Source organism: Achroia grisella, unplaced genomic scaffold, assembly GCF_030625045.1.
Source record: "Achroia grisella isolate CSIRO2021 unplaced genomic scaffold, CSIRO_AGI_Agris_v1 utg598, whole genome shotgun sequence".
NCBI classification, from domain to species: Eukaryota; Metazoa; Arthropoda; class Insecta; order Lepidoptera; family Pyralidae; genus Achroia; species Achroia grisella.
In genome coordinates, this window is record NW_026712958.1 from 2086319 (window position 1) to 2105023 (window position 18705).

The following is an 18705-nucleotide window of genomic DNA, read 5'->3' on the forward strand; positions in this document are numbered from 1 at the left end:
GGAAATAATTGGTTTTTTTTACACCCTACGAGAAAAAAGAACAAGAACACAAGCCTCTGTCGCTAAAAAGGCTAAAAAAGATCAATAGTTTCATAAACCTACCAAAGTGACTTAAAAAGGTCATACAGCAGTTTTGTAAAGCAAATTGAGGTATAATAAATTCAAATACAAGTAGTAAAAACAAATGGGGCCGGGATACAAACTACTTTCTTGGAAGTTTTTTCATAACTACAATTTGTAAGGATTTTATACTAAATTTAGGCAAAATACTATTATCAACTGGCAACAGTGTAACGGCTAATGAGCAAAAAAATGTAATAGGTACGGCCTCCATATTGATAAATTTTATTTTTACTTATAATTTATTACTTAAAAAAATACTCCTTTTTTATTTGCAAGTTCTATAATTTTTAATAGTAAATAACAATATGTATTTTTTATTATAATATATTCATAAATCTAATTTCAAAAGATAAATATTCGATTATCGAATCAAATCGAATGAGATCGGTACCGCCATAGAGTATCACTCAACTCAAATGAACGGAACGATGTCAAATACACGTTTATTAGCCGAATACAAAATATAACCGTCATTCAGCACCTGCCTCTACTTTTTTGTTTACTTTCTCGATAACTGAAAGTTATGAATGAAAACCATACACACTGGTATTCTGTTCAATGAAAAATATAAGGAAATTATGTTTGAAGTGTAATTCAGTGACTGTAACGCATGTTTGGAGTTGTATTTTAGAATATATGAGGTAAGAATAACAGCGAAATGTTCTATAAAGTTTCTTTATTGTGTAGGATTAGTTCAGTTATTATTAAATAAATTTATATTCATAAAATTGAGAATTTTGTGATATGGATACATGTCATAATTTATAATAAGAACTAGTGTTGTTTAGTGTTATTGTATTCTATGAATAATATTTTAGGAGTTCAGTAAACTCAACCCAAAATATATTTATAATGTATTGTTTGGATTGGTAAAAATGGACATGAAAGGTAAAGAACAATAAAATAAATGTAAATATTTACAATATTTGTTATTTACATAATTAAATGTTTAATATATTTTCGTATTATACATTTACTTTTGTTACATTTTTTTTTTAACTTGACTAAAGAGTACTACATATAAATACTAAAGTTTCTTGACAAATACTTAACATTTTAAATGATTATGTTAAATGAATATATCCAATATTTATATATTATATACAAATTGCGAAATATTGGGAGTGCCATCTAGTCCCAAGCTAAGCGGAGCTTCTGTTATGGATACTACAACTTGGTGCTATAAATACATAGATTACTTACATACTATTTGTAAATTCTTTACGTACACAATATACATAGAAAACAATCTGACTGATACAAACAATCATACTCACATGTACAATTTTTTGTACTGTGCAAGGATTCAAGTCCTCAAATTTAAATAATGTATAATAACTTAAAATATGTTAACAAATTCCATATTCTTTCTTTCTATCTCTTGCCTAATCTCTATAGAGAGTCTAGTACACATCCTGTCTACCTTTGTAATAATTATATATAAACTAGCTGTCCCGGCAAACATTGTTTTGCCATATAAATTCGTAATGCTATAAAAATTTAGGGGTTGGTGATAGAAGGGTGAAATATAAGTTTTAAATTGTATTGTAGTTTTGATTTTCAATCAAGTATAATTATATTAAAGTTATATGTGTTTTTTTGTGATTCCAGTTGATTATGGACTCAGTTGACAACAACCAATTTGAAGTTAAACCTTGTACAAAAGCGAAGAGGAAGATAACAGCACCGTGCTCCACGGCATACATGAATCCGGCTCTTGATATACTTGCAAATGAGGACCCCATGTGCAACACAGCTATGGAAATTGTCCCCATAAAGAAACGTAAACGATCGAAAAGCTGTGATATAGCATCATTTGAGAACACTGCCTTAGATGTCGGTGTAAGTAAAGTGGCTGTGAACGAATTCCTAGTCAGGGAGTTGGAGAATGTCCGTAAAAATCTGAAACCAATTGATTTACAAACCGAATTTAAAGAAAATATACCAATGGTTGCCACACATGCCACTGTGGAGCCAATATACGCAAACTCCACTGATATGTCTATAATTCAGAATAGTTCTACAGGCAATTCAACACTTTCAAAGAAAGAAATCTCTAATAGTATGGACATTTCTGAGTTCCGGCCTGATTTTAGTGATATTGAAATGGATTCTGGTATATCTATTCTTGAACAAAGATCTTTGAATGCAGCTGCCAATACTGATGGTGGGGATCAAAACCTTCATTCATCAGTTAACACAACAAACATACAAACCAATGTTACAAACCAAATATTTATTAATAACACAAGTAATTTAAGTCTCAGTTTTATAGATCGATTAGCTTTAGACTCTCCTAACTTAACAAACCAGTCTTTATATTTAGATGATGATCTAAATGAGAGTAATATTATGGAAATAAAAACTATAACAATAATAACGAAAAAGAAACGCATACCTGAAAGAAAAAAAATCACCAATCCATTTTTAGATCCTAATTTAGATCTGAATTATGATGAAACATCACAAAATCCGTTTTTAGATAATGATATTAAAGAATTAGAATATAATGCAGATATAACAAATAATCCTGTCGAAGTACACACTCAGCAAAGTCATAACAACTTGTTGCCTCGTAGGCTATTCGCTAGTGAGACGAACAGCACGATATCTACAGTAAATGAGTCATTAAATATTGATAATCAACACGAATACGAAAACGTTGATAGTTACCGTACAGAAAGTCCTATTTACGAGAATGTCGGTGATGAATTAGATGACACAAATTACAATAAACAAAGCAAAATATTAGGCTGCGATGTATCTCGTTTCAGTGCTGTTGATATCATGAATTTGAATAAAAATGTATACGGAGGCAATGGGTCTAATGAATGTAGTGAAAACAAGAAAGATTTTAAGCATCAAATACTAAAAGCTAGTAATAAGTTATCTAAGAAAGTCATGAAAACGCTGAAGAGGACTTTTAAAGGAGATAAACCTGAATATAATGTCACACTTAATCCTTACGAAGTACCCAGGAAGCCACCAAAGCAAAAAATTGTAGCCAAAGATTCAGGGATAGAGAATCCCGCACTTAATCTGAATAATTCAGATGAAATAGAAATAGAAGAATTTGATGACGATGACGAGCATCAATATGAAACTATAAAAACATTAAGAAATACCCAACTCAACATGAATGTCACTCCTTTGAAAGAACGAGACATTGATAATATTGAATATTCGCATAATAGAACTAATACACCGGGAAAGAAGGTCCGTTTTGATTCAACTTTAAACCAAGAGAAAATCATAACTGGCAATAGTTTTGAACTACAGAGTCCAGGGTTCGATTCTAAAATTGACAAGTATCATGATGAGTTGGAGAATTGTATTAATGAAAGAAAATTTTTACAACAAAATATGTGATATTGATGTAAACAGACGAACAATTATATAGTTCATTACTGACTAGTAATTAATTTTTAGAAGTGTACCAGTGGAATTGAGTTTTAAACAGAACTAAATGTAGAGTCCTAAATGAAAGAGTTTATATTAAAACAATATTGATAAAATATTCCATATCTAGGACTACGTAAATAATCGCATTATTTACATCAGAAGGCTAGGAATTCTAGGAAGATCAAAATGTTTATCTGAACCTAATTGTATTTACATCAAAAAGTTTAAGCAACGGCCGTCTGTGTGCCAATTCGATTTGCTTTGCAGTATGCAAGTTGCTTGATATTTACGGTTCAGTTTTGGCCTTTGAGTTTTGACCAAGGGACAAAGATAAAATCTATTCTTTTTTTTGGTCTTTTTACATCACATTGATTATGTAAATACATAGTTTGTATCTTTTATAAATTATTGACAATTTTTCGCTTTGCATTTTAGAGAAATTTGCTCAGTTTCAAGAAACCCTTTCGACTTCTTTCGGCAATGCACTTGCAATTCTCTTGGTTTTGCAGATGTTCATGGGCGGCGGTAATCACTTACCATCGAGTGAGTTGCAAGCTCGTTTATTCCCTATGCTATAATAATATAAAAAATTAGAGGTTCCCACTTACCATCTGGTCGTCCATTAAATGGTTGCCATTTAATGCCAGTTACTAACTACCACCGTATATTTATATTTTTTCCATGTACTTAATAATAATGTAGATTCTATTGAATTTATATTTTAGACGTTTAGATATTTTTAAATATTATACCTATGTTATTAAGTTATTTCTATAAGTTGTTTCCAAAATGAATTTTACATTCCAAAGTTGATCCAAAGTGAGGCTCATGTTCTACATAATAATTAGTTATAATTTTATCTAATTTATGTTTAAGCGATATGCAGATGTTGATGTATGGTCCAGAAGGGTTATAAACCCATTTTACATTGTATATAACATTTTTCCACATCTTTACCGATATTGATTTTGTATAAAGTCGTACATTGTAGAAAATAAACTAAACTTGTGTTATGGGTACTACATGGAGACTACAACTGATACCATTATCATCATCATCATCATTTCCTGCTTCTTCTTTATCCCATTCATTTGTGGTCGGCGTAATGTTTTCTCTTCCATTCGTCCCTGTTCGCAGTCATCTCGCTTTTTTCGACCTTGCTCTGCCCTTATAACCATCCACATTCATAAACACCTTTCTTAAAATATTATGTTCATTCCTACGCATTACATGCCTATACCGTGATAGACGATTACTCTTCAACCTCTCTGACATCTTATCCATTCTTCTCACATCACACACTATATGTTATACCACAACTGATGGCATATGTTCTTTTTATTAATAACATCTATCATGTACCATATAAGAAGCAAATATTAATGAAAAAAAAAATGAAATTGATACAAATACATAACTCGTACGGTATTTGTATTCTGTATTCATGAGTATGATTGTATTGGTTTTTGTGTATGTCTAAGTATATTGTGTATGTATTTAAAAAGTATATTTATCAGTTGTCTAGTACCCATAATACAAGCTCTGCTTAGCTTAGGAAGTGTGGATTGTCCACGGATATTATTATCTGTACATGACCAAAAAAACTTTTAGTATACCTATTTTTTTTTTCAAACAATTTTATTGAATTGGTCGTTATTTCTACACGTGTACAGGATGCAGTGTTGCCAGATACCCTATAGAAATTATAAAAACCCGAATTATATGGAAATTTTAGGCTAAAATAATATGTTTTTGATTGTAGGTTTGCGTTGATAGACTGTATAATGCCGATAATGTATCTTGCCATGTCATTTGTTTATAAAAGTATAGTATAGTACTACCTGAAAATTACTTATTTGTAAATTATAATTAATTATTAATTATAATTCTATCTTAACTTAACGATAAAAGACTACTTGAGTGTGTGGTTTGAGTTTTTGCCAAAAACATATTTTTACAATGTATCTATATTAATTGTATATATATATATTTTTAATTCTAATAAGAGTTTTTTTTACATAAAATACCTACCTTTGGCCGCTGGACCGTGAGTTATTTGCTTGGGATAAAAGTAATAATTTGTTATAAAGAGGATATGTTTCCCGTCCTGTTATGAGAAACATATCAATATATTATCATATATTAAAAAGAGCAACATACAAGTTTCTTGCTCATTCTTCTTGAGATGAATCTGCATTCCGAATGAGTGGTAGAATCAAAATATGACTATTCAAAAGTGCTTGTAATGAGTTTATTAGAAAAAAGATTATTTCTATTTCTATCCTCTTTATAACAAATTAGTACTTAATAACAAATTGTTAGTAAAGTACCATAAGGTATCGTTCGCCAAAACAGCATGGTTACACCTGATGATGGAGGAGAATTGGATTGTTAGTAATGTGGCCTGATAACCCCATTGCTAGCAATGTGCCATGTCAGGTTCTCCCTGGAAACCCATGATGGTGTCCAGGTAAATTGTCATGTACCAAGATGGGCTAACTGACCTGACTTCATGTTAATCTTATCATCCTCCACTGGTGCCCCGCCAGTGTAAACCGTTAGAGCAGGCAGGGGCACTATTCAATTAACATCAATAAAAAAAACGCCTGGTGATGTGACCAAGATGGACAGAATGTTTTTTTTTATTGGGGTTTTGAGCTATTGGGTGCTAGGAACTGTAACACTGCGACTTATATAGATCTATTGTGCTCGCCCTTTTTTCAAAGTTCAAGAAGGATATTCTCAGGAGCGATGGTTTTTATCTCCTCAAGATATATTGTATACTTTCCAAAGGAGTATCGCTTATGCTTGTGTCGTATATACAGACAGACAATTCTCTTATCTGCGATGTAAACCAATCTATTCAACGCTGGACCTTGAGTGCACTTGTGCATAGAACTACCGTTATTGGATAATAGTACACGTGCATGCCTCGTGTATTGTAGCTTTAATAGACTAATAGGCTTGTTTGTGTTGTATATGCAGCCATCTGTGGTTAGCACATTGCTATATATACCTATAGTCGTAGGTTCGATTCTCGCATGATACAAATTTAACGTTTAACCATGAGTAACATTGACTAGGTATTTTTTTTAGATTGTTTTTTCGAGAAGGGTATATTAAGGTAACGCGCACGTGATGCTCCTGGTGTCTCAAGTGTCCATAAGCTACTGTAACCATTTACCATCAGATGGACCGTATGCTTGTTTGCCACCATCTCAGTATAAAAAAGATATGTTATGTATTTACAAAAAATATATATCAACTGTCAAGTAGTACCCATAACACAAGCTCCTCTTAGTTCGGGACTAGATAGCGCAATGAGGAGCGAAAACAGATCTGCTGAAGTGTCCTGTGCGAGGAATCGAAACCGCGACTATCGGAAGTAAAGTATGTACTAAACTGCTAGAACACTGAGGCCGTCAATTCTAGATTCAATTTATAAATGTTCTAATATTTATTCAACAATGTATGTAGTCCTCTATTGTTAGTAACCTCAGTTTGGTTATATTATAACAAAAACCAAACCTTGTTACACTGCGCTGTGTATTCGAAACTCTTTAACAGTGGTTTGTTATCTTTTTATATTGTTGGCAAATGATTATAATATTTCAAACATTATATTAGCATACAATTTGTCCAATGAGTATTGCTGTTAATTATGGTGATATTTTCAAATAAATTGCACACAAACAATTTACTTTACGTCTGAGCGGTCAGGTTGTCAAAGATGTATTAATGATGACATGTGTATCATCATAAATGCTATTTTTGTCGAGTGGCTCCTGAGAAACTCATCGCTGCAGTGACACACTGCGGCATCAGCTGAGTGGAGGCCTTTCAGCTCATAGCGAAATATTAGTTTTTAAGTTTTCTCCATTTGTACTCTGTAATATGATACCGAATAAATGATTATTATTATTTATCTGCCAAGTTCGAATTCTAGTGAATTGCCCCTAGATCCGGGGCTGGTCGCGATGGATGTAAATAAATATGTACAAAACAACAAACTGTTTCGTAATAAATTCGTGCTTGGAAAATGTGTCAGACGTTTCAACCCTATAGTCTGTACAAATCAGGACTGAGCAAATTCTCGTCAGACTACGCTAAATATTTACTCTCTACACTGTATGCTCTGTATTGTTCTCTCGCTATATAATTAAAAATAGTGTAACCAAGTTACAGACAATATGGATAAATTATTCCAATAAATTTACATTATTTAAAAGATTAAAATTACTTGAAAGTGTTTAAATACACTTTCAAGTAATTTTAATCTTTTAAATCTAATTTGCTTGCTCGTTCTTCTTCTGATGAGGCAGCTTTCGGAAAACTGCCTGAATCTGAAAGAACGGGCAAGAAATTTGTGTATTGCATTTAAATAATTTAGTTGTATCTTTACAGTTTTAACTTGAAATGTTTGAATATAATTATTAACCGGGTCTGAACTCGAATAATTTTATGGCATATAAAGGTTGGAATAGCACGTTAGAGAGAGGGAAATCTTTAATAATATAATTAATGTGCAATATTAATATATTATCAATGCCATCGTATACCGTTAGCGGTGGATGCACTATATTTTTTTTCTAAATGGATGATTAAGAAAAAAGTAGAGTCCCATTTTTTACTGTGAATAAGGTTAACCTACTTTAAAATGATATATATAGTGTCCTTCAAGTTAATTAGGTACCTACTATGATATTTACGTAAATTAACGAGCAAATCATTTGGTTTGAAGATGAATTTATGATTCTGGATAAGAAGTCGATTGACGGTTGCGCAAATTCGAAGAGAAAGCCAAAGTCTCTACTTTTTAACCAACTCTTCAATATTGGAAGATCTTTTTTGTGTTTTTTGTATGCCCTCTATCTCTCTACATATTATGACAGAAATAAAACCCAACCTTATGACTCTGGGTGAATAAGATCGTTAGTAATGTGGACTACTAACCCCATTGCTAGCAATATACCATGTCAGGTTGACCTCCACACGCTTCCTCCTGGAAACCATGGTGATTAATTCATGGTAAATTTACCACGATACTAACTCACCTGACCTCATGCTCATCCTATCATCCTCCTCTGATGCTCCACCAGAGTAAACCGTTAGCGCAGGTGCACCATTCCATTGTTATCCATAAGAACCTTATGGCTCAATATAAGCTGGATATGTTCTGAAATCTCGTGTACAAATTAAGTGTTTAAGCTATTAAATTAAGTGTTTAAATATCCTTGGACTCAGTACGTGTTGGTGATCCAGGTAACCTGAATTAGGCAGAGGACGGCAGTATTTATAAAATAAAAAAGTAACAACGTTTTGATTTTGAAAGGACACTAGGTAAATAGATTAAAATAAAGTAAGGTCAAAATAAACGGTCTCCGGCTTTTGTTCTTTTGTTAGGCTTTTTACATTATTATTATCATTATAAAACAAATAATTATTTTTATTGTTTAACTTAAAGAGAATTATGTTTTATTTATATTGAATATAATATACCAAGGTTGTTGTTGTTGATATAATTGTATATGCATATTGGTAAATCTAATCCTCCAAATAAAGATGGGTGACACTGCATGTTGTCAACTCACCCGGCCGGCCAGCGGTGGTTCTGGGCCAGACGGATAAGGTCTGCCTCGGTGTCACTGTTAGGCAAATTGTAACATCTCGGGTGGAGTTGTACAAAAGTGGAAATTAAATAAATATTATAATATTAAAGTAAATTAAAAAAGGCACGGACGAATATGTCTGTGGAAAAATGTATTTAAATAAATAAAAAAAAATATACCAAAGTTTTATATAATAATCAATAAAGCTGAAATTACATTTTTTTTGTCGTATAAAGGGGATACATGCCGTTATTTGGATATTTACTGACTGTGCCCACGACTTCGCTCGCGCAGTGCACGCAACGGAAGCCCTCAAATATGAATAATTTTCCCTGTTTATACAACATTTTTCACTTATGCTTCGCTTCTATTAGTCGTAGCGCACTGTTATATAGCTTAAAGCCTTCCTCAACAAATGGACTATCCAACACAAAAATAACTTTTCAATTCGAATCAGTAGTTCCTGAGATTAGCGTGTTCAAACAAACAAATAAACTCTTCAACTTTATAATATTAGTATAGAGGAGTTAAAGCTATTTTAAACAGTCTTTAGGTATTCGACTATGATTTGAATTGAAAACAAAGTTATTGAAACACCTGACCCCTAATAAAAATCAATGTTGCCAATAAAGAATTGTTAGTTCTCGGTAGTGTAATAAACATGTTTTTCAATTGATACTGGAGTGCTTTATTGAAAATTTATGATGGAACAATCAGTGAAATTGACTATGGGGCTTTCCAGAGACCATGTAGGGGTCAGACAGGGTATATTATAATAATAATCAAGGACAATTCTCACAGCGCCATATGTGTAGGACAAAAGAACTCGTATGAATAAGTATAGTAATGTATGCTGACTCTTCTTGCCTACAAAATATTTCAAAACCAGTACTTGAGTATTCTTCTACATAGTAAAAAATGTAGACGCTTTCGCTGGCTGTTCGCTTAGATTTTTTAAATTATGCAACGGATTTCAATGCAGTTTTCAGCAATAGATAGTCTGCTTTAATCACTATGACTGATTTCCTCGTAATTGTTTAACCAGTTGGTTAAATATTCAATATTTTTTCTATTTGAGTATTTAATTGAATTAGTGCTAATTGGTGGTTTGTATTCACACACTTAAACCTAAAAATTTAAAGTAATAATAAAATTAATTAAAAGAGCAACACGCAAGTTTCTTGCACGATCTTCTTGTGATGAGGGAGCTTTCCGAATGAGCGGTAGATTAAAAAAATGTAATGACTATACAAAAGTGCTTCAATGTAAGTTTATTTGAATAAATGATTTTCTATTCTATTCTATTCTATTATTGAAGACGAAGGTTTATATGTATAAAACATACACACTCGTGCGAAGCCGGAGTGGATAAATAGTAAGAGATAAAGAAATTTTATTCTTTAGATTTCATCAATAAATTCTTGTATATAAAAATGTAACTGATCACGATTTATAGTCCTAGTCTGTAGGTATAATAATAATATAATCATATTTCAGCACAATTCACACAGCGCCAACTAGTCCCAAGCTAAGCAGAGCTTGTGTTATGGGTACTAGACAACTGATATAAATTCATGGATACATTTTTTTTTGTAAATAAATACATATTATACATAGAAAACACCCAGACAAATAATCATACTCATGAATACAAATGTTTGTACTGTGCGAGGAATCGAACCCACGACCATCGGATAGTAAAGCGGTGTGCTAAACCACTAGACCACCGAGGCTGTCACCGGTCACCGAGGTATATAATAATAATATCCCTGGACAATTTACACAGTATCATCAGCATGTCCCCAATTCAAACGGGGATCGACATTACGACGGTCTGAGCCGAGATTCGAACCCTAAGTGGTACCCTCAGACTAGAGTCGCATCCCTCAGGCGGGAGTTGCCCTTCAGCCGCTACTAAGGTCTTCCGACTAACGCTCGGTGAAGCTGTAAAGGCCAGCTGCGGCTAACAGCATTAGAATAGTTTGATAAAAAGCTAAAATATGCTCTACCATCACAATATTCATAACACAGGCCTCAAACGGAAACATAGCTTACAAGGCAAACTGCTGGAGTTCAATTCGACGAACTCGATGGTCTAGCAGTTTAGCACACCGCTTTACATCCGATAGTCGCGGGTTCTACTCCTGGCACCTTACGAACATTTGTATTCATGAGTATGATTGTTTGTATCAGTCTGGGTATTTTCTATATATATATTAAGTACGTATTTACAAAAAATGCATATATATGTATTTATATCAGTTGTCTAGTACCCATAACACAAGTTTTGGTTAGCGTGGGACTAGATGGCGCTGTGTGCATTGTCCTGAAATATATCTTAATCACAGATAACATAATATTACATAATCTTAATATAACATTATAAACATAAAGATTGTAGGTGTGAATGTTTATTACTCTTTCATACAAAAACTACTGAATGCATTTTGATGGAACTTTACAGTAATATAGCTCAGAATAACACAGACTATATTTTATATTGAAATTTAACTCGCATGAAGCCGCGGGCACGGCTAGTATATTATATTGTGATATAGTGATGCAAATCAGCACGTTCGATAGTAGATTGTGCCAGTGTACGTTTTGTATAACGACACGTAGGTCATATATATAATGTAATTAGTGTAAGCTAGAGTAATTCAAGATGTAACAGTTAATATACAAGTTACACCCTACTGTGTGTGTTTACTCTCACCACCGCTCCTGTCATCACAATATTACAGATATAGTCAAATTACATAACAGTACTAAATGAGAGTTCGCCTCCCGGATCTTCCCGTATCCACTCCGGATATCCGAACAGCATCAGGTGTTCTGGCAAATGCCCAAATTATAGCAATATACAGTCGGACGAACGGTGTATTGATTTTATATAGCAATAATAAACCGATGCGCAGTTGAATAAACAATGAAGCTATGTGCATATTTGACGGACTCGGTGGTCTAGTGGTGTAGCACACCGCTTAACTTACGATGGTCGCGGGTTCGATTCCTCGCACGGTACAAACATTTATGTTCATAAATATGATTGTTTGTATCAGTCTGGATGTTTTCTATGTATAATATGCATGTAGTATTTATGTCAGTTGTCTAATACCCATAACACAAGCTCTGCGTAGCTAGGGACTAGACAGCGCTGTGTAAATTGTCCAGCGTTATACTACAAAATATCTATGAGGTTAGGCTGAGGATCGGTAACACCAAAATGAAAGCAAAATTAACCCGAAAGACGGCGACAGATAAGAATCTGTTGAACTAGTGAGTTCGATACTGGTCGAAACAAAAATTTGTGTAAAAACTAAAATTACAGTTCGTCAATCCATTTCTCTGATTGAGTCTCCGGTGATGGAAACACCAATAACATAACAAATTTAACCCGAAAGACGGCGGCTCTTGTCCGTTGAGACAAGCTATGTCGAAAGCACCAATAAAAATAAATATAAACCAAAATTGAACCGGCGCGGACCCTTGGCGAGTCTTACCAATGATTCACCAGGTATATTATTTATTTCAGCACATAAAAAAGTCTAATTTTATATTCACATCTGTATTTCTGCAAATCGTTAAGCTTTCGGAAACATCTTGACATCGTAGGTCAGTGCGTCTTTGGCGTATAACCTGACCGAATTGCAATGAACATTATCCAGCTTACGTCACTCTGTTAATAAGGGTTGTTTGTATTCAGCAGCATTATACGGGGGTTGTCGACCCGCGATAATGGGGTCGGAATGAGGATTTTATGTGCATTACAATGCTATAAGTTACGGTTCTAGGGTTGTAGTATGTTGTTATCGCATAAACGCTATGAAAGCAATGTCGACCTGTACAATGTACATATAACAATTATTTCAAGTAAACTCAACTGATGTGACATAATATTAATGTTTATTTATTTATTCATAAACAATTTTCATTGCTACATATAAATAATGAAAATGGGATCTTACCACGTTTTATTTTTATTCTAAACTACCTGTACACGCGATTTCGTCCGCGTGTAATTTTACTTCATCTTTCTAAAACAAAAGAAATTTTCTAAAATAAAAGTAGTTAAGTTTTTTCTTATTACATTAGCTACCTGCCAAAAAAAGTCCCGTCAAAATCGGTCCAGTCATTACAGAGATTAGCCGGAACAAACAGACAGACAGACAGACAAAAATTGTAATAAATGTTATTTTAGTGTATATGAACATAATTACGATATGTTCATATGCATGTAGTAAAAAACCGTTATTTCAATATTATAAATAGACACTCCAATTTTATTTATATGTGTAGATTATTTCAAGTACACTAAACTGGGGTGAGATAATATTAGTGTTTATTTATTTATTTATAAACAATTTTCATTGATATGTATAATTAATAAAAAACAAGGGATCATTCCCACGTTTTATTTTTATTCAAAACATCTGTTAAATCATATTTACTGAGCAAAGCCTATTACTAACTACACGATTACTTGAATGAGGATCGTGCATGGCAATAGTTGTTCATGCAGGGGATTCTCATTTAATGTTAGACATAGACACCTATATATATTAAACTAGCTTTCGCCCGCGGCTTCGCTCGCGTTAATTTATCCCCTTAGGGGTGGAATTTATCAAAATCCTTTCTTAGCGGATGTCTACGTCATAACATCTACCTGCATGCCAAATTTCAGCCCGATCTGTACAGTGGTTTGGGCTGTGCGTTGATAGATCACTATGTCAGTCACCTTTGAGATATATATATTTAGATATATAGGTGTATATATAATATATATAAATACTATTCCCCATTATTAATTTGTTAGATGCATAAATACTGAATTTAATTCTTCAAGTTACATACATTTAGGCAAATAGAGATGTACCTACTGAAGATATATTTGCTTTAGTTATAAGCTGTTCGTAATGATGAATGGTTAGCAATGGGGTTACTATTCCCAATGACTAACAATCTTTTCCCCTCCCGCGGATAGACGTTTGTGTGTATTTCAACATGATATCTAGTAATGCATACGGAAACGGTTCAAGGCCGGCATCTGAGGTTGATCCAAATCCGGATCAATATATAGGATGTTGCTTCAGTACTAAAATGTGCCTGAAACAACAACATTGCTCGCAAATAGGGTTGCCAACCCTCGATAGGACCAACACGGCAGAATTTTATGTTTAACACGTTATAGATCGCATGCCCACCGGTGGGTCACTCCGCAACGAAAGTAAATTTACACCGAGTGATCACCCGTGGGCACTTTAATTGAAGTAAAACTAGGGATTAAATAATCTACCCCAAATTATTAGTACATTAAAAACGTATTTAAAAAAAATTATATACGTAATTAACAATAAAAAAAAATGCTGGTCCCTATGTGATAAATAAGATTTTTCAATGTGGTCATCAACGTGATAAGAATTTTTTCGAGGGGCGGAGTAATAAATGTTGCTCGACTACGAAATAAGTATAAATTTAAAAATTAATTAATGATTTTCTTACAGCCCTATTTACAGGGGGGAATTTGATTGTGAGTAGTGTGGATTAATCAAACGATTGCTAGCAATGTACCATGTCAGGTTATCGTCCACGAGATTCCCCCTGGAAACCATCGTGATAAGTTCCTGGTGAAATTTTCCCGATAGGCTGACTGCCTTTACCTCATGTTCATCTTATAATCCTTCACTGGTGCCCCGCCAGCGTATACTGTTAGCACAGGCGGGTGCATTATTCTATTACAGTCCATGCACAATTCCATCATCATCCATTCAAATCTATACCAATATTTATAAAGCTGAAGAGTTTGTTTGTCGAGGAAAGCTAAATAACATTATGTTACAACCAATAGAAGCGAAGTATTAGTGAAAAATGTTGCAAAAAGGGTGAAAATTATTACGAACGGACACGCGGGCACAGCTAGTATGTATATTTCTTATAGAATACAGTAAAATTTGATCCACAGATGACAAAGAAGTAAAAATATTTCAGCTCTTAGTGTGCTCGGGCCATAAATTTTTCGGTGTCATGTTTATGTTATTCTCGTATACAATATGACATGTTTAACTTTGTTTTCTTGTAAATTATAGTGCCCCACCTATTATCTGTGACAACGCGTTCCTTATCGTCCGTTCGTCTATTTACACACGACTTATTTATGATGGGGAAACTCATAATTGTATCTGTAGTCTTATTTCGTCATATCTACGAATAAAGTTAGCTTCAATTTTAAGAAAATTAATATTTTGACTATGGTAGAACGTTAGTCTTATATTAAAAAAAACATTAGATTTATTTTTGTCTTAATTTAAAAAAGGAACACATTCGAAGTACTTCGAATGTGTTCCTTTTTCTCCCGCGCATTTTGGTTTGCATCACACTTACTTGACATTTATCTTCATAATTCGACCCATTTACATAATGTCTATATTTTTAAATAATAGCCTGTATGTTATGCTGATTTATAAGCTATATTACTGTGAAGTTTCTTCAAAATTAAGTAGTATTTGCGTGAAAGAGTAACAAACATGTATCCATCCAAATTCACAAACTTTCGCGTTTATAATATTAGACATAACAAATATGTTCGAAATTCAAACGTAGTCAAAAGTCAGTTACAGTTATTTTTTAATGGTGAATGGAATGATAAAATGTTGACAGGAAACTTCAAATAGCTGTCTAGTTGATGAGAATTGTGGATAGTACGAATTTATTTCGGATACAGAATATTTTTACTAACTATGTACCGCGATGCTACCCGCGTGATTTCGGTTAAAAATATATATACATACATCATCATAATCTTTAATATGATCTATCTGAGTATTAATTTTCATTCAAATCTGCCTATCCGTTTATATTTAAACGTTTAAGAAATAAATATACAACTGTCACATTTATAATATTAATAAACTAAATAACATATCAGCATTGTAAGTCTTAGCTATTACAGATTTTTATTTCACTTTGGGATACAGTACGAATCGATGGACTTATTTATAAATGAGATCTCCTCCAGTCAGCACAACACAGCGTGGCATAGCCAGTAGTGAATGGATTATACTAGCGCAGCTAACCTTTGGGAGTTAAAATGTCCATATTTAACAATAATTATTTAAAATTAAACAAAATATAATCGTCTATAGACGACATATAATTAATTTACAATTAACCTTAATAATTTAATGTCTTTAGTAATTTGTCACATCACTGGCTTGGACGGACATCTCTTTACGATTATTATTATCTATCATCATTTGTAATCTGTGAAAAAAATAAAACGTCACGTTTCCCGCGCTTTTCTTGTCAACGAGTCTCTCCTGACTCCCTCTACGCATGCTTCATCTCGCTGTATTGAATGGACAGACTACAGAGAGTTCACAGCGATTTTCTAGCGCCAGTCCGCTACGGAATGGCGAACCTATTGATTTTCGACGCAACAGTGTGTTAATTTCGTATCTCACGACAGTCGCCTCCGTCGATACGCGTTGTGAAAGTGATTTAAAAATATTTTAATAAATAAATAAATAGTGCCTTTGCTGTGTGTTTTTGTAGAAATTTTTTAGGTTGCTTATGGTCGATCGCTACACTGCTTACCGGTAAGTAGGTCAACTGATTGATTTATAAGTCGAGTAATTTGTTAACATGCCAGTATTTTGTTATTTTTTAAACACTTCTATTATCTATGGTTACTCTGTGCCGGTGATAAATGAACACTAAGGAGTTTCATTATTTGGAGGTTGAATGTCTGTTTTTGTTTACGGAAGGGTCTATAGAATATTGATTTGTGTGATTCCACGAGTGCCAGGTACGGTGCCGTACCTGTGTTTTTTTTTATTTTGATTTTAGCGTATCATTGTGAGAGTTAGTTTTCCATTTCTCAAATAGTCTAATAATGGTTCGTACCGCTTTATTTACTGAAATTGGAACGATAAATGTGTAAATAAAACTAAAATGAATGGTACAGGGAAATTTAGGCCTTTGCTCTGATTTGCTCATAATATATATATTTTTAACAATTGTTTGAAAATAACAGTAGGGAAAATTTTTATTAATGAGAATAATAATTTAAAAGAAAATAAACATTGAAAAACTATATATTTCTTATTATTAAAGACAGGGAACTTGTTATTATCATAAGCGTAAGTGCTGTTTTTTTAAAAAAAAAAATATTTTTAAACTGTCATAAAAGTCATATATTTTCGTTCTTTTAAAAAAATCTTGTTTCATACATTCAAAATAAAAAAAAAAAGTACATATATTTATTCAAGGTGCATAATCGAAAGCAATAAAAAATTGCAAATAGATTTTAAAATTGCAATTAGATCTTTAGAGTGGATTTTCCAAAAATTGCTATTTATTACGTTTTACATTGTTTTGTATTATTTTATTTTTCCTTTTTATGGTTCTGTTTGGAAATTAGAAGAACTGATTGTTTGTTTATAGTCGACAAACATTATTATTTCTGATACGAGAACTGAACTTGTGACCTTGTTATTGTCATTACGCATTGATACACGTCTGTATAATCGGATAGGGAAATAATATCCCCCTGCCTGCCACGTTGGGTTTAATTGATTAGAAGAGTGTTTTTTTTTCTGGATGAATATGGAGTGGTACTCCCGAGTGTTTTAAAGGTTTACGTAAGCTGGACATTAGTGGATTACAGGATGAGTATGAAGTCAGGTCAGTTAGCACATCGTGACGAATTCACTAGGATTTGACCACGATGGTTGCCAGAGGGGATAGTTGAAAGATGGAAGGCAATTTCTCATATTATTTTATGGATGATAATGGAGTGGTGGTGCTAACGATTACGGGGGCAAGATACCAATGGAGGACGATAAAATGAGCATGAGATGAGTGTCAGTGGGCCCATCGTGGCCCATCGTGGCCCATCGTGGCAAATCAAACAGGAATTGTTCATGATAAAGTCAACCAGAAATGGTACATTGTTAGCAATGGGGTTGACCTGCACACAGTTCTGGAAACCATCGTGGTAACTTGCAATTTACCAAGATGGTCCAACTGACCTGACTTAAAACTCATCTTATCATCCTCCACTGGTGCCCCGCCAGAGTAAACCGTAGCAGCCATCATTCCATTATCATAAAAGAATCCGTAAATATTGGAAATAATCTTTATTCAAATAAACTTAATATAAGCACTTTTCAATAGTCATATTTTTGGAATAGTCTACCATTCATTCGTAACGCAGACTCGTCACAGGAAGAATGAGCAAGAAACTAAACATAGAAATCGGTACGCATTCATTCTTTGTGCAATTAGATAATATTGTCAGCATTATGAATTTTTAAGCTTGAATTTTTAAGCTTGAAGTTTTAATAGTAAACTGTAACTTTAAAAAAAATTGGTTAGATTTCATTGCAGTTTCAGCCGAGGAATGACAAGAAAACAATTTTTAATAGATAGAATACTCACTTGCGCTAACGGTTTACGCTGGCGGGGCATCAGTGGAGGATGATAGGATGAGCATGAGGTCAGGTCAGTTAGTCCATCGTGACAATCACTAGGTATATCACGATGATTTCCAGGAGAACCGCGTGGAGGTGAA

General features: G+C 33.3%; 1 protein-coding gene across 1 annotated transcript; it reads left to right on the forward strand.

Moving 5' to 3' along the window:
* Positions 1-609: 609 nt before the first annotated feature.
* On the forward strand, positions 610-3596 carry LOC131848878 (uncharacterized). The gene is made up of 2 exons (XM_059198831.1): positions 610-764; positions 1735-3596. The coding sequence occupies exon 2, from the start codon at positions 1741-1743 to the stop codon at positions 3490-3492; it is 1752 nt and encodes a 583-aa protein (XP_059054814.1). The 5' UTR covers positions 610-764; positions 1735-1740; the 3' UTR covers positions 3493-3596.
* Positions 3597-18705: the final 15109 nt, after the last annotated feature.

Excerpts from the sequence above, each read along its gene's own strand:
- LOC131848878 (XM_059198831.1), top strand. The coding sequence starts at position 1,741 with ATGGACTCAGTTGACAACAACCAATTTGAAGTTAAACCTTGTACAAAA.